At 39.7% G+C, this 25,411-nt stretch overlaps 1 protein-coding gene across 4 annotated transcripts in view; it reads left to right on the top strand.

Moving 5' to 3' along the window:
- GNAL (G protein subunit alpha L) overlaps nt 1–25,411 on the top strand; it is a 195,355-nt gene that overhangs the window by 49,937 nt on the left and 120,007 nt on the right. The window contains exons 1-5 of one of the 4 annotated variants that reach the window (XM_051612828.1): nt 19,086–19,107; nt 19,592–19,814; nt 20,182–20,254; nt 21,096–21,150; nt 21,334–21,453. In XM_051612828.1, coding sequence (XP_051468788.1) covers nt 19,676–19,814; nt 20,182–20,254; nt 21,096–21,150; nt 21,334–21,453 — 387 coding nt within the window. In that variant the 5' untranslated portion in view covers nt 19,086–19,107; nt 19,592–19,675. Of the gene's footprint in view, nt 1–19,085; nt 19,108–19,141; nt 19,815–20,181; nt 20,255–21,095; nt 21,151–21,333; nt 21,454–25,411 lie in introns of those variants that run through there. The other 3 variants (XM_051612829.1, XM_051612827.1, XM_051612826.1) reach the window with 3 other exon arrangements.

Genomic DNA, 25,411 nt, shown 5'->3' with positions numbered 1-25,411 from the left:
TTTTGAGACATGTAGTGGTAAACTTGTAACTTTATTATCTTTTTTTAAAGTACCAAATGCTTGTTGGGTTTTGTTTGTTTGTTTTAATTTCCAAAAGCAGTGTAAATACCTGTGATCACATTTTGTGCTCGCCTCACAAGAACTTAATTTGTTTTTTACAGCTGTTTGTAGGTTTGCTTTGGGCAGATCTCAGACTTGGTTGTCTATACTGATCTTCATTTGAACAATCTTAACTTTGATGTGTGTGGTAAATAGCATTTCAGCTGCTTTCTCACAGTAGTCTGCACACTGTTTGCTTGTTCCTCTTCAGCATGTCACTTGTTGCACTTCTGCCCCTAGTAATGCAGTTCTGAGGTCTGGCCAGGTGTGTATTTCTTCAGTCTCTTCTTTCTCTGATGTGTTGCATTAAACCTCCCTCCATCTCACTACTATCTCTGTTATCTACTTCTCTTTTCTATCAAAGCTTTTTTGTAATTAAAGTTTTGATTTAAATACTTTGAACAGTTTTATTAGCAATTGCTTTTTTACTTGTGAGTAAAACGTGAGCTAGAGCTGAAACAAAGAATCACTGAATCAATCAGAGATGCCTCCTAAAATGTCAGTAGTTCAAAATTCAGTATGTGTGCATCCACAGATTTAGAAAGAAACTGTTGAGCTTTCCTTTCATGTCAGTACTAGAGATTTAGAGATGTTATTTATAGAGACTATTTTGGGAGAGGGGATTCAAAGGAATGTTGAAATTAAATATTAATGAATTCAGAGGTATCTAGGAAAAGTTCTGTCACCTCCTACCTCAATGGTTGTCAGGTAGTCTTTGGAGATTAAGAAAAAAGACGGTTGCTGATGAATGATTTCATTTTTAAAAAATTATGAAAGTTTGATTGATTGTGATGTTGGTTGCCTCCTTATGACCTAATTTACCTTTCCTCTTTTCTAATTCAGATCACTAAGTGCTGCAAATACATACTAAAATAAATTTGAAGGTGGGCTAGCAATGTGTTGAGAGAGGAGAAAGATGCTTTTCATGTCCGTTTATTAATAAGTCCATGTTTATATTAACTTGTCTTCTTCAGGTCTGCATGAGCTTCTTCATTTGCTGCCTTAAGCCAGCTCTGGCCAATCAGTTATTTTCCCTTCTGCAATCTCAAGCTTTTAATGGCCTTTTTTTGGGAGGAGGTCACCTAGAGCAGTGGATCACAACCCATTCTGTATCTGAACGTTGCTTGAGAAAGTTACCATGTTTGTTCATTTTGAGCATCTGGGCTTTTTTAGTCATAGAAGAACTACTTTGCAGAATGAAAGAAGAGCTGACTAAACTCAAAACAAATAAATGAACCATATTTATCTCCTTAAAGTGGAGTGTGCACCTACCTTTCATCCCTGAATTTGCCAAATCGCTGGCATCACTGGAGACTCAGGTGATACTGGAGTTAAAGGCTGAACCTTAAGATGTGCAGCATCTTGGCCAGAACATTCTGATGATGGATATACTGGGCAGGAAACAGAACTGTGAGAGGTTGATGTTGGGATCAGAGGACTTCTGTGGAAAGCAGAAGAAACTGGAAATGAAGAAACAGTAACAGGGGTGTGGTAACATAATAAGAATAAAGGGGACACTTACCAGTTCTGTGGTGCTATGATGAATGTATGATTAGGTAGTGAACTACTGTTTTCCACAAGTACAAACATACTGAAATTTAGTGGGTGAGGTCTGTATTCATGGAATTCATTGTCTTAGGTTAAATACCTCCGCTTATTCACACCAGAACTTCAGCAGCCATCAGTTTTATGTAGATGACCATACTAAACTGAAACTAGCTCAGCATCAAGTGCTCCGAAGTCTTGTAATTTCTGCAGTAGACTGTGGTGTTCTTCTTCACTGTGTGATCTCTTGCCTGCCCTGTGAAAGCCACCTTGGTTGAAAATAGTTTGAATTTGTAAATGTAGCTCCAAGATGATGTTACAACCTTCACACTGTACTGCATTGTGTTCTTCAAACTTATAGCACATTTGGCATTCACCTTGTACTAAATGTGGTGGCCAAATTCCTAATAATGATTGTTATTATTTTTCCCTTTAATTTGGGCAGAGAGCTTAGGGAGCAACTGTTGTGGAAACCAGTCTCTTTTTTTTTGCATTTGAGAACCCACAATGGACAGCACTAATTGCTTGTTGGCACCTTAGAGCAATGATTTGCTCTTCAGTTCTTTGCATGGTATTCAGCTTCACTATTATAACTGAAGAAGTTCCTTTTAAACAGGGGAAAATTAAACAAGAAAACAAAAATGTTGCATGCAACTTGAGATCCCAGTTCTTTTAATGTGATCTACAGCGTGAAGCCCCTTTCGTGTGTTCTACAGAAATAACACTGCTGTGAGTGGTGATGCCCATCTTCCAGCTGGAGCAGACCACATGTCCTCAAGTGCCTGTGGAAGAGTCTCCCTCCCCATCAAAGGACCCGGCACACATCTTCTGTGTCCAAAATGCAGACTCCTGCATCTCATGCTGGATATGCTTTTAGTCCTGTGAAGGAAACATATGTAACAGCTTGCTGTCCTGTAACTGAAGCATGCCAGACATATGGTGGGGGAATGTTTTTAGACCCATAATGTATGTGCAGTAGAGTTGCCATGGAGGAGAGGACTGCACGGAGGGAGCCACTGGAATGGGTCGTCCCTGGTCCACTTCTTGCTCCCACACAGGGGAATACAGGGGTGGGCTTCAAGGCCTGTCGTCTCAAACCTGGATTTTAGAGGAGGCACCCCTTTGCTGTGCTTTGCCTAAGATCCAGCAACCATAGTTATCTTAACGAGTATGGCTTCACTGAAGCCTTTATTTTTAACATGGCTTTAGAGACGCCTGATGTTACATTAGTCTGAAGGCCCCTATTAATTTTTATCAGAATTGTGTTTTACAGACCTGTAGCACAGTTGTTGATGTCATGTTGGCAGCAGCTTATTGTGCACTTTTTTGGGGGCGTTTGTCAGCTTCTTGCTGCTCTTCTGGGGCTTGAAACTGCAAAGAATGATACAACTAGTGATCTGCAATAAAATTCAGGTCTTTCTTGCCTTCTTTAGAGAAATGAATTTTCAATGTCCTTGTTGCCAAGCACTTGATAACTATATAAGTGGGAGAACCTCTCAGTGATATACCTTAATAGCAGAATTAATGATGTTTGAACTTAAGTCTGTTTGTTGAGACTTCATTAGCTTTTCAGCTGAGAAAGCAAGTGGGAGAAAATGCACTCCAAACATGGGTTGTGCACTGGGGCACACCAGGAGACCAGCAGCCATCTAAGTCCCCTGTAGCACTGCCTTCTCACTATTAAACTGTGGTTTCTTTCTGGAGTTATGTATATTGTGGGTTCTTTTCACCTTTTAGTTTATGTCTACCCCTAGATATTTTTGTTGGTTTAAAATCTGCATGTGTGTGTTTATATGCATGAAAAGTGTTTATGTGTGTAGGTATACATGTACACCATTTTTTTCAAGTTTCTACCATGTGTTGACATGACTGAAGATCAAACACAGGAGCTATTTTTACACAGTAATGAGACTGTAGACAATCCTGTTTATGGGTCATTTTTGTTTTGGTTTTGATTTCAAGTCGACTTCTTCCTAAACATGGAAATGTGACTGACTTGGAAGTATGCTAACCATTTGACTGTGTTAATGAAGGGTAGTCTCTATTTTAAACTTCTTAATCACCTGCAGCAAACTTTTTCAGTTTTTTAGGACAAGAGGATCTCACTATAATCATAAGGGTGGAATCCCAGTACTGTGTATTACAGTGCTGGTTTTTATTTGCAGAAGAGCCCCCTTTTAATGAGAGTAAATTCCTAGTGCTAAGAGCCAAAAATCATGTTTTACTGTTTATTTTTTACTATCTGGCATGTCCTCAGACAATTTGTTTGTTGTGCTGGATCATCACGGGGTCTGTTAGATCATCTAATTGAAAAGAAGGGAGTTTGTTGTCCTGGAATGTCTCCAGAAGTTGTTTGTTCCACAGCCAAGTCCCTCCTATGCTCTAACTCTGAGGTCATCTCCATAAGTCACGTTTATTATGTTTAATTTATTTCCCTTTTACACACTCGGAATCTAACAATTTTTAATAGAAGACAGAAAGTGTCTTTAAAAGTAACCATGTAAATATGTATCTAAGGTTAGTCACCTGGCCTTCAGCCTTAGGTTGAAGGTTACTCCTTCTGTTCTTGCCACAGAAACACACTGATTATCACTGCTTGCAAAAATTAAATCTGTTTCTAAGATATAGATAAGGTACTGAATGACAGGGAAAGTTTTTTAAACGGAGGTGTATTTCAGTTTGTGAAAAAAAAAAAAAACATACTTCACTTTTCATGATTTCTCATCTGATTTTTTCAGGAACAGTAGGTATCTGACAATGTGCTCTGTCTAATAAGATCAGGCTTGCACAATATGCTTTTGTTTCTGTTCAGAATGTCCCAAGTTCTTTATATAGCAGCTTTAATCAAATTTTTCTTGAAAAGTGTATTTGAGCATAGGATGTGTCTGTTTTTTCTTTGATTTAAGATAATTCAAAACCTAAACTGTGCCTTTAAAAGTGCACTGAGAAGTGGAGCTGCTCTTTATGATTTTCTATACTGATCTGTGTACATAGTTATTTCATGAAACAGGAGTCTTAATCGCCAGCTGTTTTGACTGAGAGAGATTTTTATGCCCCATAAATGAGGAAGGAGAGTTTCAAAAGGCTAGTTCCTATCTTTAGGTAATTACATATTAAGTGCAGTCTTCTGAAACATGTATCATCTGTGTCAAAAAGGAAACCAGGCTATTGCTAACAGCTCATAAGAATGAAAATTGGGAGGGAGGGGATTTTAAAGTTTATATTGTTCTTTTATGATGGTCATGAGTTCTTATACAACTGTGTGAAATCATCTATATGATTTCCTGCAAAACTGATGCTGCTGGCTTTGATTATTTGTTTTGGTGTGTTGCTTTTGTTTAAAAAAACAAAAAGAGAAATTTATCAAAGAAGACATCTATAAGAATTAGAGAATGTAACCTTTAATAAAATGATAGGCCAGTTCCGACAACTAGACTTGGAAAGCAAGTAAGGGAGATCCGGGAGCAGAAAGAAAAGGGAGGTGGTATTGCTTAATGTTCTTACTTCCTATTCTAAAGATAGCTATCTAGATAAAAATGTCCATGGTATTACGGAGTAATTGTAGACCAGGATTATTCAGTTTGCTGCAACTGCTTGACCTTGCCTAGCCGTCAGCTGAACTGAAAGGAGCCATGTTGTCATCCTCACTTGCTCTGAGCTGCTGTGGAAAATTACATGAATGCTCATCAGTGTCTCTGTAGGTTTTCTGGGCCATGGTACTGAACCTTGTTTGCTGCAGATTTTTCAAGCTCAAAGCAAAACTCTTCTGTGAGCCCAGCTCTGCTGTTCCAGCAAGCAGCCCAGTGAGGGAACCAGTTCTCCATGCAGGTCATCTAATCACTGGGCTGTCATTTTACAGCATAACCAGTCTTGCTAAACTTATGCTGACTTTGAGTAGCTTGAACAAAGGTTTTCTGGCATTTCTATGTAGAAAATACAGATCCTTCTTTTTGTGCCACCGTCTTTCCCCTAGAATGGGAATATCAAAGAGTGAGGTCCATCTTGCACACTGAAACTCCGTGACAAAACTCGGCAGTGATTGTGAGTGGATTCCAATAACTTAAACATAACTGATTGTATGAACTTAACATCTTAATTTTGTGTCTGAAAGTGGTTCATTATGTGTTATCATAGGTTTGGGTACTACTTAAAGGTCTATCTATCTTCTTCCTTGCAGGATTTTTAAGGATGTGTCTGCTCTGTAAGTGGGTCATTATGTAGACAGCTCTTTTGGTGCAAGTTATGGAAGTTGGGATCAACAGTGAAAAAGATCACAAAAAGTAGATGAGAAAATAAAAATAACAAAAATGCAAAGTAAAATGGGGGTTGAGCTGCAGAATGGTAGTTTGGCTCTTCACATATGAAAATGTATTTGGTCATAGAGAAAGCAGAATAGACATGCCCAAAAACTGAAGTGCAAAGTATGCCGTACACAAGCAGTCAGTTAAGGACCCTGTGCTAGTAAAAGAAATATTTGTATAGAGGGATTACACATTGAGAATTAAAATTTTGTTTCCGTCAAGATGAATGTGAATTTATGTGGAAGCAGTGTAAGACAGAAATACGTAGAACAAGTCTCTGGCTTGAGTTGGTGCCAGAGATCAGAAGAGACATTGTGGACTATTAACTAATTGAGTTTTGAGTCCTGGATTTCAAGCATGATACCACCCATAAAAAGTTGCTCAAAACTGAGTAGAATTTAGGTTTTTGTTCTTACAAAGTTCTGTGGCACTCTTGAGTATATTTTTAGAAATAGTACTCCAAAAAGCTTTATCTGAAAATGTCCTGCTGTAGATGTGAAATACCCACAGACATATGTATGTCACATTCATTGACTGCTCTTTCCTGATTTTTTCTGAGGAACTATTTACCATACATTTTGTGGCCACATCCTAATTTTAAAGTGAAACCTGACCGAAAATACTGTTTTTACTGAGCAAATACAATAATAATCTACAAATATTGTAATTGCTTATTTTCCAACATTTCAGATACTATGGTTAGTGCCTTTCAGATACTTTAATAATGTCTTTTGTAAATTAACTGCAATACTTTACAATGATCTTTCTAAAGTTTCAAGCTGATGTTCATCTACAATAGTTTAGCTTAGGCACATGCAGTATCTTGTTCACTTTATAGAAAGATGTACAGATTTTTAATATTCTGTCTTGCATTTTGATGAAAGATTTATAGGCCTTGGATCTTAAGGCAATTTCTGGTACGCTCATCAGACTTCACAAAAATTCAAACCCATGAAGGTAAATACTCTATCAGCATTTTAGAGGTGATAAATCCATGATAAACTTGATGAATTAGTTATCGTGCTTACTTTAAATGAATTCTCTTGAACATTGCTAGGCTCCCAGAATAGCTGGTAACTAGTAGAAAGCTGCTGCCTTCCTCAAAACACTTTTTGGTCTACACCCCATCCCTGAGTTGCCCTCCTAAAATGCAGTACTGCTACTTTGGGCTGGATGAGTTGTCCTGCTGCACCACCTGTGCCGAGAGGCATCTCTGACTTACCTGTATCTAGTTTAGTTTTCTGATGAAGTAAAACTTTCAAAGGCTTATTTTTCATCTGATCTTTTAATTTCTTAATTTAAACCTCACAAGGTAGTTACTTCTGAACTTGTATGCAATATACGCCACCAATGTAGTAAAGAAACATTCACTCACATTTGAGACAAGTGCAGGGACAGAGCAAAGGTTTATTATTGGTGAGGGAGAGAGAGAAGGTGAAGTGGTTGACAGAAAGAAAAAGTAATTCTAAAAGTATAGGAAACAGGGCCATAAGAGGTGAATTCATACCTAAAGACAGAAAATACTTGTATGTGTGTTGTTATTAACAAAACAACATACCTATTACCTTAGATTTTTACTTACGTAATTCTACATGGAGAAGGGGAAAGTTGTTATCTGCTACTTGCTTTGTATTTTTATTTTAAGGGAAATTCAGGCTTACTTAAGTTTGTTGATAGGTAAATGCTAATTTTCATATGTATTGGCATCAGTGCACATAAGACATTTTATTCAAATCGTACCAACTTGTTGTAGAATCTAGACAGGGAGGAATTATGTCACTATAAAAAGTCAAGATTTTGAAAAAGTATTCTCACAATCACCATATTGAATAGATACAGGGTAGTTTACAGTTGAAGCATTTTCTTCCACTTGCTCCCCACTCCTTTGTGAAGCATGTTCTATGTTTCATGAAACTTGAAGTTGTGAGTTGCTTGTTGCCTACATGTAATTTCTCGTTGCCTGGGGTCATTGAATGACTTATTGACCAAGCTGAACAGCACCATATTGAAAGAGCTCTTCCTTTTTAAGTGAAGAAAAACATTAAAATGTATGCACATTAACTTCATTTCCTATTAAAAAGTGCATTCATTAATACCACTAAAAAATACGGATCGTGAGCAGAGCTGCTAAACATTGTGCAAAAGCTCTTTCACTTGCTGGTGGCCAGCAAGTTTGACTTGCAGCAAGCTCTGTGCCTTTACTTTCCAAGTTATTAGCACATCACTGAGAATACACTATTTTTGGCTTGCTGCCACACAGTGCAGTTGCTCAGCTGTATTTCCTGCCAATAACCTTTATTTCTGTTACACAGTGATTTCTGATCACAGATTATTAGATCTCTAGATGAACTCACCTTGAATCCATGTATAGTGTGTGAAGAGAAATAGGCATTTCAAGGGAGGAATTTATTAGGTAATAATGTAGTAATTTTAGTAAATCTTAGCTTTTAAACATCTGTGTTAGCATGAGATACGTTGCATCCCACATTTTATTTATTATATTAGCTTGACATCTGGTAAGAAGCTCGGCTGTAGAAATCAGGATTTAGCCAGATGAACTGCATTATAAGATTGAGTCCTTTTCACTGCAGTTGGTTAAAATTGTTATTGATGATAGAGCTTTGCATAATGAATATGATTTTAACCCTTAGTGAACACGTGTATTTTCTGTGCACGGTTATAGCAGATTTTCAGTGTGGCCCATAGAAACCAGGTGTGGTTTCTCTTCTTACCATTGATACAATATTACCCTCCAAATTGTTCACATAAGCAGATTCTAAAAATGAGCTTGAAATATGTAATAATATTTTTTAGATTTGGTGTAAGGGATTTTTTGGGTGCCAAATAAAAAAAAAATTAAAAATAAATCATAGTATTACATTAGGAACAGAGCAAGCTGTTATAAAAAAATTACATTATTTTGGTATTATATATAGGCAATATATCATAGATTTCTTCACAAGTGATACAAATACCTCCTGAGTATTGGTCAGTGTAAAGAATGACTTATTGTCATCATGATTTAGATAACAAACAACTGAAACAGTCACCTGCTAAGATTTAGCTCTTAAAATCTGATTGTATAATTCAAAACCAGAAAAAGTCCTTACTTATAGGTATGTAGCATCTGTATTTTTATGTCTGTTAATATTTAGAATTCTCTTAAGTGTAGCCATTCAGTATCTTCCAAAAAGGCACAGAAGAGGTTTACTACACCTTCAGGATCATGACAGCAACATACCATAAACTCCAGCATTATATATTGTAAGTTGTATACCACACTAATTCAGATTTCCATAGGCAATTAAAATCACTTAACAATCCACAGGAAGGAAGACCAAGAATTTGGTAGTTTGGAAGTATTTTGCCACAGCATCATTTTTATTGTGTTAATCTTTGGCTGCGTGCTCTGTACAGTTACTTACCAAAGACAGCCATCAGCACAGGCTATAAATTAAGGAGAATTTTGGAGACAACACAGAGAGTGACCAAGTTACACTTGAAAATTTAGGCACTTGACTGCGCAACATCTTTTTATCCTTAGCACATACCTTCTTGCAGGGTGTACAGAAAAATAATCTGACCATTCAGAGAGCTGTAAATAGCCGAGAAGGTAACTTGGGCTGGGGAAGAGGTATGGTAAAGGCATGAAGGCAGCCTGAGGAGATTCACAGATTAGCGGGGAGGCTATTGTTTACTGACACAATAGGAGGAACAGGCTCCCAAAGGTGTGTGGATGCCTGCCATCTTCTGCCTCCTTTCCCTCCCTCTGCCTGGGCGGGACTTCCACAGCAGAAACAGCAGCACACCAGGATGAGGTGGAAGCACAAAGAAAGGGACCTCTCTGTACCTGGGTCCCCTCTCTCCTCTTGGGCAGGTGTGTTGCTCCCTGACCTGGATCAGGCTGGATATTGCTATTGTTTTCTGCAGTCGTGCTCCTCCAGAGCCAGGCATTTCTGGCAGCTCAAAACGGATTTTTCTTGTCTCATTTACACGTGGCTCATTGCATCTCAAGACAGAATTATTAAATTAGGTGAAACAGTTTGGACTGTGTTATATTAAATGCTTTTCTCTAGTTGTGAGAAAGCTCTCTTGTGCTTCCCTGGAAAGCAACAGTATGCCTTTTAATTTCTGTCAGGCACAACCAGGGGCCCTGAGCCATAGTTCTAGATGAAACATTCTCCCCAGTAGCCCTTGCAGTGTGCTTGCTATGGTAGAAAGCTCTTGCTATGGTAGAAGGCTCTTGCTGTGGTAGAAAGCTGCAGCCCTCGTGGCCCAGGATGACAAGGCAAGACACGGCATGCCACGTGCTTCACCTGGTCATTACAGACAAGCCCAGGGTTCCCTGGTCTGATAAATCCTGTTGCTCCAGTCTCTGGTACCAGCTGGTCTTTCTTACCATCTTCATCTCTCTTCACTGTACCTCTCCCAGCTTGTGATCATTTCTTTTGTATCGAGATGACCAGTGTTGATCATGTATTCCATTAATTCCTGTGAGTATCATGTGGGTATTTCTCTCTATGTAAAGAAAACCTTACTCATTATGTTCTGGGCCTCCATTAGCTGGGGGTTTGGGGTTTTTTTCCTTTTGTCTTCCTTTGTTTTCATAGTCACTCTGACAGCTCATGGTCATTCTGAGGTTAAATATATCCAGAAATTGAGCTGACAAAGGGGAAGACTCTATGATGGTAAACACATGCTAGAGGAGCTGCATCTGAGATAAACAAGCAACTCAAATTTGGGCATTTTCTATCTTTTTTTGTCACTTGCTTTTGCAGCCTAAACAAAATTATGTAAAAATTAACAACATAGGATGAAATTCTGTCATGTATTATGTCTTTTACAGATGTAATTCTTGAATCTTTCTGAATGTACTGCTGTCCATTCCCAAACACACTATAAATTGCTGTATGGACCACATGCATTTGAATGGTACAGAGAAATTTTAACCTAGCTTAGTGTAAGTCACTTACATCTTCAGACAGAGTATCCTTCCGTGTATTCTTCCTAGCTCTCTTCCTTGTAAATAGAGTGTTGTGCTGGTTTGTATTTCTGGTAAATGTTTTGCAGGGCTAACCTATTAATAACGTGTTTTCCCTTCATGACCAGGCATCATCCTAAGCTGTCTAAAGGTTAAGAACAGATCTGTCAATGAAAATTTCTAGTGGTTATTTTTATTCAAATCAAGGTTTCTCAATTAGTGTCCATGTAAAAGAACTGTTTAAAATAATACAATAGTCATAATGTACGTAATGATCCTTTAGTGGCAGATTATGATCATATCTTTATTAGTGGTGGTTATTGTGGTGACAGTGTTGCTGACAGGTTAAACCATTTCTTACAACAGTATCTTTTGTGCTGTTGCATCAGGATCAGAAATGCAGTTCTTGAAGATTTGCATATCATGAAGAATAGGCTGCAAAGACATGGAAGCACAGTCTTGTAATTGTGTTTAGTGATGTGGGTGGCACATTGCTATAGCTGATTCTGAGCAGGAAGAGCTTGCATATGGGTAGGTTTAAACGCTACATGTTCTAGGATTGGCAGGCAAATGGGTTGGCTAGGTGAGTAGTGTTTTAAGTTGTTAAAACACTCCAAGCAGCTGTAAGCTTTTTAAAATGCTGTTTTAAAAATGTATAGTGCAGTGTCTGAACAGCTGCATTAACTAAGATTGCTGGATTAGATGACTTTTGCAGGACAGTGCTATTGCTAACCTCAGACACAGAGAAACAGCTCAGCACAGCGTTGCAGCATTGCAGTACATGATTTGGACATCAGTTAAGATTTAAAATTTCAAAGAGGTTGCAAGGCATTAAGCTAGAATGGTTGTCCTTAAGAAAAATTTACCTGTAATTATGCAGATTGGCACGGAAACACGACACCATTGTTGATCTAGCTGAAACCTTAAACCCAGAGAAAATGTTGCCATATTTTAGGAAGTTTTCTTAGATTGTGCGTTTTTATTTTTAAAACACTTTTTCTCTCCCAAAGTATGTGAGAAAATACGGATTCCTCAGTAACTTATTTATTATTTTTAAGATACTTGTTCCACAGTGTCTGCAAGTTTTCTGGACTTTTCAACCTTTCCCCCTTCTCCTTCATGCACACACCAGTGTTTTTATCACCTTTTATCCCAAGTTAAATGATCCTGTGAGATTTCATCCATACTCTTGATCCTTAGGATAAATTAAATATTTGCTCCAAAGAATCTAACCCATGTTACACAAACAGTGCATGCTGGAAAAAACTTTTTCTTTCTAGTAAAACTAAGATCAGTAAAATCATATATGTTTAAATTTCATTAAATCCTTCTGTAAATGTTCCATCAGAATACCACTGTAATTTTGAGACCAGCAGGGAATAGCATGTATGAATAAGAGAATAAAAGAAAAAAAAGAACAGAGTAAGTAGACTTATTTCCCAGGAAATGGTCACAGTGTTTTTACAAATGGTTTTCCCCTCTCCCAGATAGATACACAGACAGAATAGTCATCTGTAGAAGTAATACATCTGGTTAGTCTTCATATCTAGTATTTTAGCTATCCAGAGAAATAAGTGTCATGTCATGAAAGCATAAGAGTTTATTTGCAACATAAACCTGATTTTGGAAGGGACCACATGGGTCAACAAGTGATGTCTTAAACACGTGATAGCTATTTAATCCATAAGATCATCTGCTTTGCAGACATACACCACAAAAATACCTACAGGAAACTTAAAATCTAAACCACAGAAGGCCAAGCTGAACATGACTCAACAAGTATTTGTTACAGGCGGATGTATAGGTTAAGAAGAGATAGATGGATAAAGAAAAAGGCTCTTTGTCGTTTGTTATTTGGTAAGTTTTGATGTTTTATCTGAATTTGCTAGCCCAGACTCATGCAGTCAAGCAAAAGCCGTATTTCTGCAATAAACACTATTGATATAAATCAGGGTGTGAGAGTGTGTGAGACTACACACATCCTGGCAACATTATTTCCTGAAGCAAATTTTTACTGATTACTCTTTTGTGTAGTAACATGTCGGGATCCTTAAATAAGATTAGGAAATGGACTTACTTGCTGTGAATTTAGCAGTGCTTCTGGGAATTGGAACTGCTTTAATATTCACTCACTGACTGCAGTTACAGAAGCCGTCCATTCATATTAAAGTAGTTGTATGCAGGGATCATGTTCATTTGTAAAAATTTTCTGTTGAGGGACACCACTGACCATTACAACAGGCATTAAGAGGAATCAGAGCATAATTTTGAGTCTGAATGCCAGTGACTACCATTTTCACTATTCACTTTTTCAAAAATCAACCATTAGCTGGGAAAGCTAAAACTTAATTTCTCAAGCAGAGGTGGTAAAAAAACAGTGAAAAGTCTAACGTGTATGTCAACATTTATATGAAGACAGGGGTGATACAAACGTTAGTAAATCATGGCTTAGATAAGTTTGTGGTGAATGTAGAGACAACCTAGCTCAGCAGAATGTTGCCTAATGAAGAGGGGTGGAGGCAGGCATGCTGTGACTGTGTTTTGCTGAGGTGTGTGCCTTGGAGTTAAAGGTGAGGTTAAGTCACATCTCACATATGTTCAGTGTCTCACAAGATATTTTTTCCCTGTTTTTCATTCCTGTCCAAATATGGAGATCATGATAGTTGACCTGAACATTTGCTATTAAATGCAGAATTCTGTACAACAAACAAACCCCTTTATAAACTATAGATAAATTATTTGGTTTGCTGTTACAGCTGTGCAAGATGTTGGTCAGCATGTTGCAGAGAATCCAGGACACCTCTCCTGTATTGATTTTCCCCCTCTATTTTTAAAAGTAGCAACTCCAGCTATAATTCTAGCTTACTTCTTTATTTAATGATGAATTCACTTCTAAATGAGGCTGATATTAGCAGGTTTTGTCTGGCTTTATTTAAATGTATTTAAACTCGAGGACTCTCCTGAACAACTATTTAGCACTAATTTTCCATTGCCTGAAAATGTGAATGTATTACTTTGTTTATTCAGTTTGGGGCGGGGTATGTCCTTGGAGTGCCCACCCAATTAACATCCTGATAAATTGCGACACTGTCATAAAGGTGTCTCCTAGTTCTCTGACAATGTAACATATTTCATAGGAGGCATGCAAATTAATCAAACAAGAGGTTGTCAATTTTCTTAATGCAGAAGCATCTTTGTCACTTAGTTAACAGTGCTTTTTGGTTCTGATATGTAAGTATGTTTAAACGACATGAGGTTACTTATTCTTTTAAATATTAAAATCCATATATATGTATAGTCCATATATATTTTTTCTATATTAGCCATATATATTATATATTTTTATATAATATATATAATTAGCCCTTGCTGGATTTTTGTTAATTTCAATCAACAACTTCTGCCTCTGGTACTGACAGATGGACATGTGTGCAGTGCTGCCATCTGAGTCTGTCTTCATAGAAAGGAATTTCTGGTCTGAAAAGACAAGTAATAAACATGTGAATGATCTTAACAAGAAGGATCTAAATGAAAACCCTGAGCTGATGTGGATGGCCAGAGGAGAAATTCCCCTTTCCCTCTGCTTCCTTGCAGGAGACAGAGGAGGAGTAACTAATTTGAATAAGGACTAACTAGCTTGAATGAAAGATGATTGTCCTCTTTACTTAACATGATCATACTGCAAATATGCTTTTCACCTGATGCTTTTCCATGCAAGCTTCCCAGGAGCATCTGGCTCCTTCTCGGAGCTAATCCTCCCTTTGGCAAATGCTTTCTTGGGGCAGAAGGCAATGGTGCTCATTTCTGTGGACTGCTGCCTGCAGTTTTTCTCTGGAAAACCTTTCTTTGTCTTCAGAGCCTATTATTACCTTTATTCCATAGTCTTTCACCATATCACTTCACCTGCTTTCTCCCCTTTGCTGCTTGCCTGTGCCTTCCAGAGATGGGGCCAGTTGTGGTTTGTGGGAGAGGAGCAGACAAGAGGTAAGTTAGTTTGCCAGGTGAGTTACATGGTGACAGCTGCCAAGTAAAGGAGTATAGTATGGGAATGGGGACAGCAGACTGGGTCAGGGACCCAGGGAACCACTCAGAGAATTGCCTGACTCTATCCTTCATCAGTGAGTTTGTCCTTAGTCCATGGATGTGGAGGCAATTCAGGGTCAGGTCCACAGTCACCATGAAAATGCATACCTCACCTTCTCTGGCATCTCTCCCACCCCACTTCTTAAAACAGAAGAGCTTCTCTCAGAATTCTTTTAATAACTTTTTTGAGGTTGTGGGTTTAAACACAAAGGGATAAAGGTTAGGTTTTGTAGCATGATACTCACTTCTCTGCAAAGCATATGCTATGTATTTTCTAGAGGCTTAGTTGGTATTTTGAATGCAGTCACAGTCATAATTTTTGTGGTTCCTGGTTCATGTATCTTATAAAAATCCAAATGTAGCATTCCAGGGAGTGTGTACTTTTGTGTTAATATTTGACATCTGCAGGGAGACGAACTTAGCAAGAATTTATTACCAGAGAGAAGGATTATTTTTCTTGAATATCTATGCAAATATAAATTTATTTTTCTCTTTTCAGACCATGATTTGATGAGGAGGAGTAAAAAACATGGGTACTACTGAGTTGCATATCCTGATGTGCAGCAACAGGCTACATGAAAAAGAGAGATCAGAGAGGAGAAGCAGATCAGGTCACCAGTATTACCTACATAGTGCAGTTCCCATACTTGAGGACAGTCTGACAGCAGAGAGTTCAGAAACCCCCTGTGAAAGCTGAGGCAGGAAGAGTGGCAAGCAGGAAGAATCTATTTTCCAGTTGCTCAGCTCCCCCCTAAGCTTTTGTTTACATCCGTCTTTCCATTTGCTCTTTTTTTGAGAAACAGAACCAAAGCCATTTCATACACTAGGCTGCAAAGGGCCTGCAGGGTTTCTGTAGAGAAACTTTCTCCACTTCTACCTAACTTTTCTGAGAAAAAGCTGTGTATCAATCTTGCTCTGGAATGGAGGAGTAAGGAGCAATTAGGTCTCTTGAGCTGAGTCTGTAGGAGCTCCCCATTAATTCTCACTGGGTTTTTATCCCTCTCTAGCCCAAACAAAATGAGCATGAGAAACAAGACTGACTTTGTGGCAGGGGTGACCACCCGGTATGGCTGTTTCCCTGAACTTAGCTTCAGCTGGGTTGTCCATTCTCTTGCATTCAAGAATGCAAACATGGCCTCATGCAAAATGACACAACATTCAGCCTGAGGCTCACAAACAGTGCAGCCTGAGGTGGGAACTCACAAAGGAACTCAAGAAATAAAGGTGTCTGCGGTTTCACTTGAGGAGGGCTTGTCTTTTATCACCTGGTTTCATGATGGCCCAACACCAAGTTTGCGCATGAAGCAGGAGAAGATTAGTCTTATTTTTGCGCGTGCACACACACACACTCAGTGTGTATTTGTATTTTTATATATGTCTACATATAAATATCTATATGTATACATATGTTGCCTGATCTTATGGGGCAGATACAATGGGAAGTACTTCATTTGCAGGAGGACCAGGGACTTGAGAATTATACCATGTTTGTTGCCTGGGATGAGAGGGGAAGAGCCCAAAGAATTTCCTTTCCTTTGCCCAGGATCTTGGTTTTATTCACATGTAGGGTTTGTACTAGAAGTTGATCTGGTAAAGCAGCATTGCTGAAACCTTTTACTGAGGCAGGTTGGATTGTATTTGGATTATGCTCACAGTTGGGGTTTATCTGTGTGCAGAAAAGACATATGCATGTGACAGCTGTGATTTTACTCTGGAAAAAAAATGCTATGTCCAAAGGGAGTGAAAGCTTCTCTTGTATTTATTATTGTTTCTAGGATTTTGTAGTTTCAAATCTGTCAGGATAAGTGCTGTATTTGTGAAAAGCAAAGGGAGGATTGGGAATATAATTACAGCCAATAGTTCTTTCTGGGCACAGGTTGCTTGCGCGTGTCATTCTTGAACTCTGTGATCTTTTCTCAGGAGGAAGAGACCCAAAAGGGTCATGGGGTTTTTTCGAGGGGGAGAGAGGAAATGAGAAGCACTTTCTCTCTTTTGGAGAAAGGTAAAAGCAGGATATACCGGGATCCTGTCAAATCCTATTTATTGGCACTGAGCCGTTTCAAAGCTGGGAACAAATCTGCACCTAAAATCCCAACATTAGTACATACAGAAAGAAAACTGCTGAGGAGAGAAGAAGCAGCAATGCACATTCAACTTCTAGGACTGACTGACACTAGCCAGATTAGAGACTTAAGTCCCAAACTGAGGTATTTACGTAAGAAATAAATACGGCTATACACATCTTGTACATCATAAATTACAGCTTCTGACACTGAAGAACTATGAAAATCCAGGCCCAGTTAGTGATTTCTAGCCAAGCCTGTTCAATTTTGAGCCCTCCTAGGGCTGCAACGGAGAGCAAACGGCACTGCTTTTTGTGAAGACCATTCATCGTGCGTCCTGTGCCTGACAGTCTCCAAAAACAGCAATCACACTGAATTGTGCTTCAAAACCTACCAGAGTCTGAGGAGGTTTTCACCTCTTCAGACAGGAAAATGTAAATAGGGAAAAAGCAGACTGTCTTTATAAAATGCAGTTCAGTAACACTTTAAAATGTGTATTTTGGCCTGGCAGATCCTGTCAGTTTTTACCTGTGGTGTGTCTGCATACCCCACACTTTCCCCCCTCCCCCATGTCAGGGGGAAAATAAAGCCACTTGGAGACTCCATATTAAGCAGTACCATGAAAACATTCATCTGGCACTTGAACTCAATAGTGTCTCCTGAAGACTCCTCCTGCCCAACTGCAGGTGGAGCAGTACCTGCTTCTCTTCTGGATCCTGCCCTTTTCACCTCCCTATGGTGTGCTCTCAAAGTACAGTACCGGTTCCTCTTCCTCCACCCAGCACTTCACACGTGAGTGAGAGAGCAATTGAAAAAAACCTAAATCCTTCTGTTTGCAAAATCTTGTTTATTTTTGCCACGTGCATCTCAAGACTTTTTAGATAAAAAGTCTATTTTGCCTAATTGAAGTTGTTGGCAAATTTCTCTTTGGTTTTAGCTGGGATCAGGATTTTGCACACATACGTAGCTATCAAAATGCTGATTTTTCACTCATCAGGTTTTGTTGTGGCAGGGGTTTTTTTGAGATGAAGGCCGAAAATATTTTGGGACTTCAAAGGCCTCGTACTCATCCTTCTTTTAGTGCTCTTGCGCCTCAGTTAATCGGGGGTCACATGGGAGTAGTGCAGCTGGTTCCTGTCCAGTGGAAGTTTGGGAAGAGCCAGTTTGCAAGGCGAGAGGAGATTTTAATCAAGAATACCTGCCATGTCATCTGGGTTGATGTTTCCATTCAGGACCTAAAATGGAGGTAAAGCAAGCAACAAACCCACAGCTTCTTGTTGAGCTTTGTTGGGGTGGGGATATTGGTGTGCAGGTTATCGTCTTCGGATTAGAAAGTAGTATATTATGGGCAGTTTCCATTTCTAGTTCAGCTGATGCAGTTTGGAACAGCCAAAGGAAAAAAACTGCCCTTGTGCTTGCGGCTGTGACAACTTAGGGAAAGGGACACTGTTTCTTACGAAGTCGACAGACGGTTTGGGCGTATGTTCTGGTGCATTTTGCACAGGCGTGCGTACGCGTGCCCACTGGGTAGCGGGCGGGATGCCCCCTTGTCAGGCCCTGCCTGCTCTCCTGGCCCCGCCGGCCCCGGCTCTTCTCCCCGAGAGGAGAGGCCAGGCAGGACGGCAGCCATCACCTGGGATTTCAAGCCCAGGAGCGCTAAACCTCACTCCGGCAGCAGCCAGGCTCTTCCAGTGCCGCCCAGGAAAGAGGGGATAGACCGAGGAAGCCCTCCCGGCTCCCCGGGCGCCGCAGTCCCCTTCCCCCGCCGCAAGGCCGCGGTCAGGGCAGCCGGGGGGGGCTGTGGCGGAGGCGGCGGCCGGGCCCGGAGGCCGCGTGTCCCGGCGGAGGCTGCAGGTCCCGCGGAGGCGATGCCAGATCCAGGTTTTCCTGGCAGCGCTGCCGGCGGGGCGCGAAGGCCGAGGCGCTGCGGTGAGCGGCGGCGCCGGGAGCGGTGCGGGGCGGCCCGGGGGCGGCGGGGGGCGGCGGCAGGCGCGGGCCCCGCCGAGCCGCCTGGCCGCGGCTCCGCAGGATCCAGGTAGCTCGGTCCGGCTTTTACCTTTCTCCTTCGGCTTCCCTGCGCGCAGGGGCTGGTAGCTCGGGCCGTTTCCTGGTCTGGCAGAAAGAGGCAGTGCTGAGTTAGGAAGACAAAAATAGACCTCTACAGAGAAATATAGGGATTGTGTGCGCGGTGGGGAGGGAGGGAGAGGAGAGGAGAGGAGAGCGGCACCCGGCTGGTTTCCAGGAGGAGCCCTCCTCTGCCTCTCGTTGCATGTTCGGCGTTTTCGCACAGCTTTCTGCCCCCCGCCCCCTCCCCGCCGGGGAGCGGCCACCTCTGCCGCCCCGCACCGCTGCTGGCGGCCGGCGAACCGACGCCGTCGCGATCCGTCAGCGGCCAGAGACCATTTTATGTGAACGAGCCGGAGCCGGGGGTGGGGGAAGAAGAGGAGAGAGAAACCGCCGCAGGGACGCGCGGATAGAAAGACCTGTCTTCTGCCTTCACCCCCCCCTCCCGCCCCCAGCCCCCAGCCCAGCCCCCGCGCCGTCCCCGTGTCAGCACTAAATCCGCCGAGGCGAGGAGTTGACATCCCTCCCGAGCAGCGGCGATGGGGTGTTTGGGCAACGGCAAAACGGAGGATCAGCGTATCGATGAGAAAGCGCAGCGAGAAGCCAACAAAAAAATAGAGAAGCAGTTGCAGAAGGAGAGGCTGGCTTATAAAGCGACACACCGCTTGCTTCTGCTGGGTAAGGGGGAAGGGGGCAGAGGAAGGTGGGGGGAGAGGAGGGGGCATCTGCCCCAGCATCTGCCCCGGCCCGCAGGGGTGGCAGGGTGCGGTGGAGAGGGGCGATGGTGTCCGTGCGTGAGTGTGTGTGGTTGCCTGTAGATGTGCCTTAGGTACGAAAAATGTAGGCTGTTGTATTGAGCAGTATGCGAGACGTCCACAGATTGAGCTCAGCGCCTGAGCCACATGGATGCATATACACAGAAACGCTGCCGGAGGTGGGAGATGCTGTCGCCTTCAGGGAAAAAAAAAAAAAAGATATATATATATCACCCCAAGCCCGTAGTCTGAAGCCTGTATCACAATGTTCTCCCTTCTTTCTCTTTTAGGGGCTGGTGAGTCAGGAAAAAGCACTATTGTGAAACAAATGCGAATCCTACATGTCAATGGATTTAATTCAGAGTAAGAATTGTTGATATCTTGTGACTTATTTTTCATTAAATGTTGGAAACAGGTTAAGACACAGTAGGCTAGGAAATTTCTTCTCCCATCCCCGGTGTTCTGGTGGCTTGACACTGCATTTGGAGGGAGGGAGGGGAGGAAAGGGAGCGAGAATAAGGAAATTACTGCTATTGTATATTTGCATTTTCTCCTTCTGGCCCCTTTACTGTATTTTACACTGTTGCTACTGCAGCGCTTGACAGGCCCCTGTGTAGCAACAACATGGCGACTACTTTTTACATAGAAGCAAATAACTAAATATTGCATCTGTCTGTAATAAAAAAATACATGTCAAGTCATATTCAGGATGACAGTGGCTGCTGTTTTTCCGGTATTTGGTGTAGTGTAAAACTGAAACTAATTTTGCACGTTTGCTAGAAATCGTTCTGTTTTCTGAGGCTACATAATTTTCTCTCTGAAGAACTCTTTGCCAGAATTTATTATTAATCCATAGAGTTAATTTTAGATATCTGTTGGCCTTCGACTACATATTATTAATTTAGAGCATGTTTATAGCATGCTGTAGGAAGGAAAGAATTACAGTTCCATCAGGGGAGGCTTTGCAGATGTGGCTGTGCTTGTCTGACTTAAAAAAAAAAATCAGGGCTGAATGTGCATTGCTCTTCATACTATATGAGAAAAGAGATAAGGGGAAAATATATTTGCCTTGCTGTTCTTTTCAGTTAGTATGTTGTAATGATTGAAGAGCAGATAAACAAGCGATCAGTGAAAAAAAAATGCAACTGACTGAACTGCTTTGGAAGAAAAAAATCAAAGTGTTAATATTTCTGTTTTAATGCAGAGAAAAGAAACAGAAAATACTGGATATTCGGAAAAATGTTAAAGATGCTATTGTGGTAAGAACATACTTTATACTGTTCTTAAATGCTTGGGTGTACTGGAAATGACGAGGATTGTGCTCTCCAAGATTGTGCTGAGAGAAATCCCATTTTGCTGATCAGATTGGATTATCTTCTATTGATCCCGTATCCTAGATTTATCCAGATTAATGTGTTTGTTTTTGTTTTATCCAATTCTAGACTATAGTTTCAGCTATGAGCACTTTAATACCCCCTGTTCCATTGGCCAACCCAGAAAACCAATTTCGAATGGACTACATCAAGAGTATAGCTCCTCTTTCTGACTTTGACTATACACAGGTAAGTACAGAAACCACTGATTTATTCTGCTTCAAGGGGGACCGCGTCACTTCTCTTTGATTTGCTGAAATGTTGGGTTTTTTTACTTTTTGTGAGATGGACATGGGAAGAGCTTATGCCAGCATTACTACTGGGTTAACTTTTACAAGACTCGGATGGTGGCACCTGTTTTAGTGGTGCAAGGTTTTGTTGTTACTCATTTATTTGCTGCTGTTTGTGATTGCTGTTTCTGCGTTTAGTTCTTCTCTTCGGTGTTTCTGATACGGTTACACATATTGACATTTCAAGTAAGACTGTTGAAAGCTGGTTCCCTACATGGACTTAGATGCAGGATGTCAGTCCGAGTACTTACAGAAAAGGATATAAAAGGAAATAAAAGGATAGAGTGGTCCCAGTGGTGCTTTCCATACTTACTGTACTTGAGAGTAGAAACTTGTGTAAACCATGGTCAAGTAATGTGTTTTGCTTCCTGGAGTATTTATTGTAGTTGGGATGAGCAGTGGGTTACTTTTATGTAAATGTCGCCATGAGTTCGATATGGATGCATTAGAAAATCCAGGATTTCTGTATAGGGGCTACACTTTTGTAGGCAAATGAGGGAGAACTTTTGGATTAACTTGCATAGGCATCTTATGTTTGATTATCTTTTGTATTATTATTTATAGGACCATGCACAGAACATTTTCTATTCTATGCCTGTCATGAAAGCAACTGTGGAAACATTCCAAATATTATAAGGAATTTTATTTTTCAGTAGCACAATTTTGAATTTGCCTTAAAATGATACTGACAGCGATTTGTTGTGGATACAATAAGGACTGAAAAAATCTTCATTCATTGACTAAATGATTGCGAGTTGTTCATGCTATCAATATTACCAAAGAAGCCATTTACAGTAGAGTGTCTTTAAGTTATTATAGCTTCAGGGTGGAAGGGGGAGAAGGGGAAGAGTCATTTCTTTATTATATGACTCATGTTCTCTGGTGTGTGGTTTTGCCTCTGGTAAACCTACCACTTTCAAGGTTCAAGATAAAGACAAAATATCAGACATCTTGTACAGTTAGAATTTAACACAGAATGCAGATGTTAAGAAAACGACTGCAAGGTACACCTACATATTACATACTTGCTGAATTGATGGATGTAAGTTAGTGAAAAAGAGAAATTCATTTTGTAAATGGAATGCAAGCTTGACATGAAGTATTTGTCTTATGCTGGTACTGCAGTTCTGAGGCAATTGTTGCTCATTTTATCTTTTTTTTTCCTCCTTGAATTTTGACTTACTTGTTTGGGTAAACTAAATGGTGGCATGTATCCTTTGCAATTCTTTATGTGACATCTGTTTTTCTGAATTTCTTGGGTAAAAGGAAGCTGAAGTGGACTTTTCATAGGGCTGGAGATACTTATTTATGTTACTGTTCACAAAAATTCTCTTTTTTCAAAGAAGGTGACTATATCTGGTCAAACTTGACACAGTTATGTTATAGAGGGGAAAAAGCTTGCTCTTCTTGGAGGGGAAAAAGAATAGAGCCTGGTGGACTGTGAAGCAAGTAATAATTAATTTGAAATCTTGATTCAAAGTCCATTTTGCTTTTTTTTTTAAAAAAAGAAACACGTTTTTGAATTAAGTAGGATTCCTGCTAATACCATCACATTATATGAAATAGTGTAAAATAATAGTAATAATTTTTTTAAAAAGTTGTTTACAAGTTTAAAAAATGAAGAAAAATCTAGTGCTGGTTTAGAAGTAAATTATTTATTGTGTCACTTTTATCTGTTGTCTTCTGTTTTCTTCTCTGCTCAAGTCACAGGTTTATTATTTGCAAAATGTATTATCTGGCTTGGAACCTGTATTTTTTTAGTATTTTTGTTGGTTTAGTATGTTGTTTTTCTCCAGGATAATGTGTGAGCAAGAGAGACTGAAAAAAAAAAAAAAAGTGCTATTGTGTTTCAGGGCTTGATTCTACTCCAGTTTAAGTCAATGAGAACTTAAAGTAAAATTATTATTCCAGCTGAAATACCTTTTGACCCATTTCATGTTTTTTGATAAGGCAAAATATAAAAATAAGTAATGGGATAGTTACGCATCCTTTAGTCCGCAGTGTTGATTCTCTGATTAATGGCAGGTGTATGGAATAAGGCCCTCTGAGCCTGAGAAACCAATACATTATTGAGGAGTAGACACTCAGGACTTGCAGTCCTATCATCAGTGCTTTCAAACAGATTTAAAGGAAAAAAATGCTGATTTAGGCACTAGCACTTAGGTGATGCCTCAGGGGTGAATTTTTTGCACATTGTAAAATGTGACAAAGGTGCCCCCCCCCTTCCTTGGAATAAGAGAAGAGGCAATTTTAGGTGTTCCGTTTTGTGTTCTTTTTATGACATGGATGGTAATGAGCTGTTAAAGATATGGCCCTTAGTGTTGCAGTATGGATTACAGATGTGTTATTTTTTGGCTTATGTTAGTCATCTAGGCTTTGTTGTAAAACCAATGTATTTTAGTTGAAGGTGCGCTTCATTACATTGCATGCAAAATGTGGGGAAACGAGTCCACTGTATCATGAGTCTTTAAAGAGAGATCTCTGATGAAATGTAAGAATTCCACTGATGGAACAGTATGGCCAATACTCATGAGGCACTAATTTAAATGTATTTGTGTTGTATTAAGTATGCTTGGATATGCATTCTTAAATTGCATGCAAATTAACTAATATGCATTTAATTGTGAAAACTGTCCTTTAAAATAAGTGGATTTGAAGATACTGATTTCCTGTGGGTGAAATCATACATTAATTGCAATTTATGACTGAAATTCCAAGAACTAGAGTAAGGATGGGATTCACATTTTGACTCTGATATGTATTTTGGGGGTTTGTTTGGCTGGCGTTTTAATTACATGGCTGGCTTTTTAATTACATAGCTCTCCACAAAATGTAAGCAGAACTTTTTACTTAGTAGTGATACAAATTTTAAAACAAATTGTTTTGTCTTTACAGCCTTGTAACATTACTTTAAGAGTCTGTGGAGTGCCCCCTCAATAATTCTACTGACTTTAAAAACGTATTTATTAATTTAGTTTAGTTACGCTACTTTGGTGATTTATCTAGTTGATATAAAATAAAATCAAAAGTTTCTTGATTTATTTTATAATTTTTATGTTGCCTTTCATTACTTTTATTAAAAGACTCTACAATTTTTACCATAAAATTTCCTGGGTGACTGATACAGTCTAATTCTGTAAGTCACAAGGTTTAAGGCTAAGTTTTCGCAAAGTTAATAAAAGTTAATAGGGCAAGTGTCCACTGTAGTTTCTTCCTTGAAGTCGTGAAAGGAATTAAGATAAATTTTCATCTGATTGAGAGTTTGGGTGTTACCTCAGCTCCGTATTCCAGGGTGGAATCAGCAGAAGGGCTTTAAAACTGAAATGAACGCGTGCACGCTATATCAGAAAGTATTTTTACTATTTTTGACAAAGTGCTGATTGACATTTGCTAAAGTTAACAGGAGTTGACCTGTGCCACTTTTAATCCCTTATTGATGGGGATTTATTTTGTCCTTTGTGAATCAGAGTGAACATATTAAAGGCATATTATACTGGTAGCTGTGGAAAATCATGGTGTATTATGTAAGCATGTGTTTGCTCAAATTCAGTTGTCTTTATTAAAATATTTGAATTTTATGGGCACAGCAAAGCTGGTTGGTGCATAATTCATTTACCATTTGTCTTCCTCAAAAATGTAATCAATTGAAGTTGCTTTTCATAATACATGTCTTGAATCAAGCTCATCTTACCAGTTATGTGTAGGTATATGACAGGTTGTCAGTTACCTACCAATATAGTCAAGGGTTTGGTTACATGAATCAGTTACCAGTGAACATGAATAACTTGCTTAATAGAGAACATGTGAACACTTCACCCATGTTTGGGGGAGTGGGGAGAGTTTTCATAAGATTCATT

This window comes from Apus apus, chromosome 2 (assembly GCF_020740795.1).
Source record: "Apus apus isolate bApuApu2 chromosome 2, bApuApu2.pri.cur, whole genome shotgun sequence".
NCBI lineage: Eukaryota > Metazoa > Chordata > Aves > Apodiformes > Apodidae > Apus > Apus apus.
The sequence above is the reverse complement of the archived record's forward strand: the minus strand, read 5'-3'. Positions and strand labels throughout refer to the sequence as shown.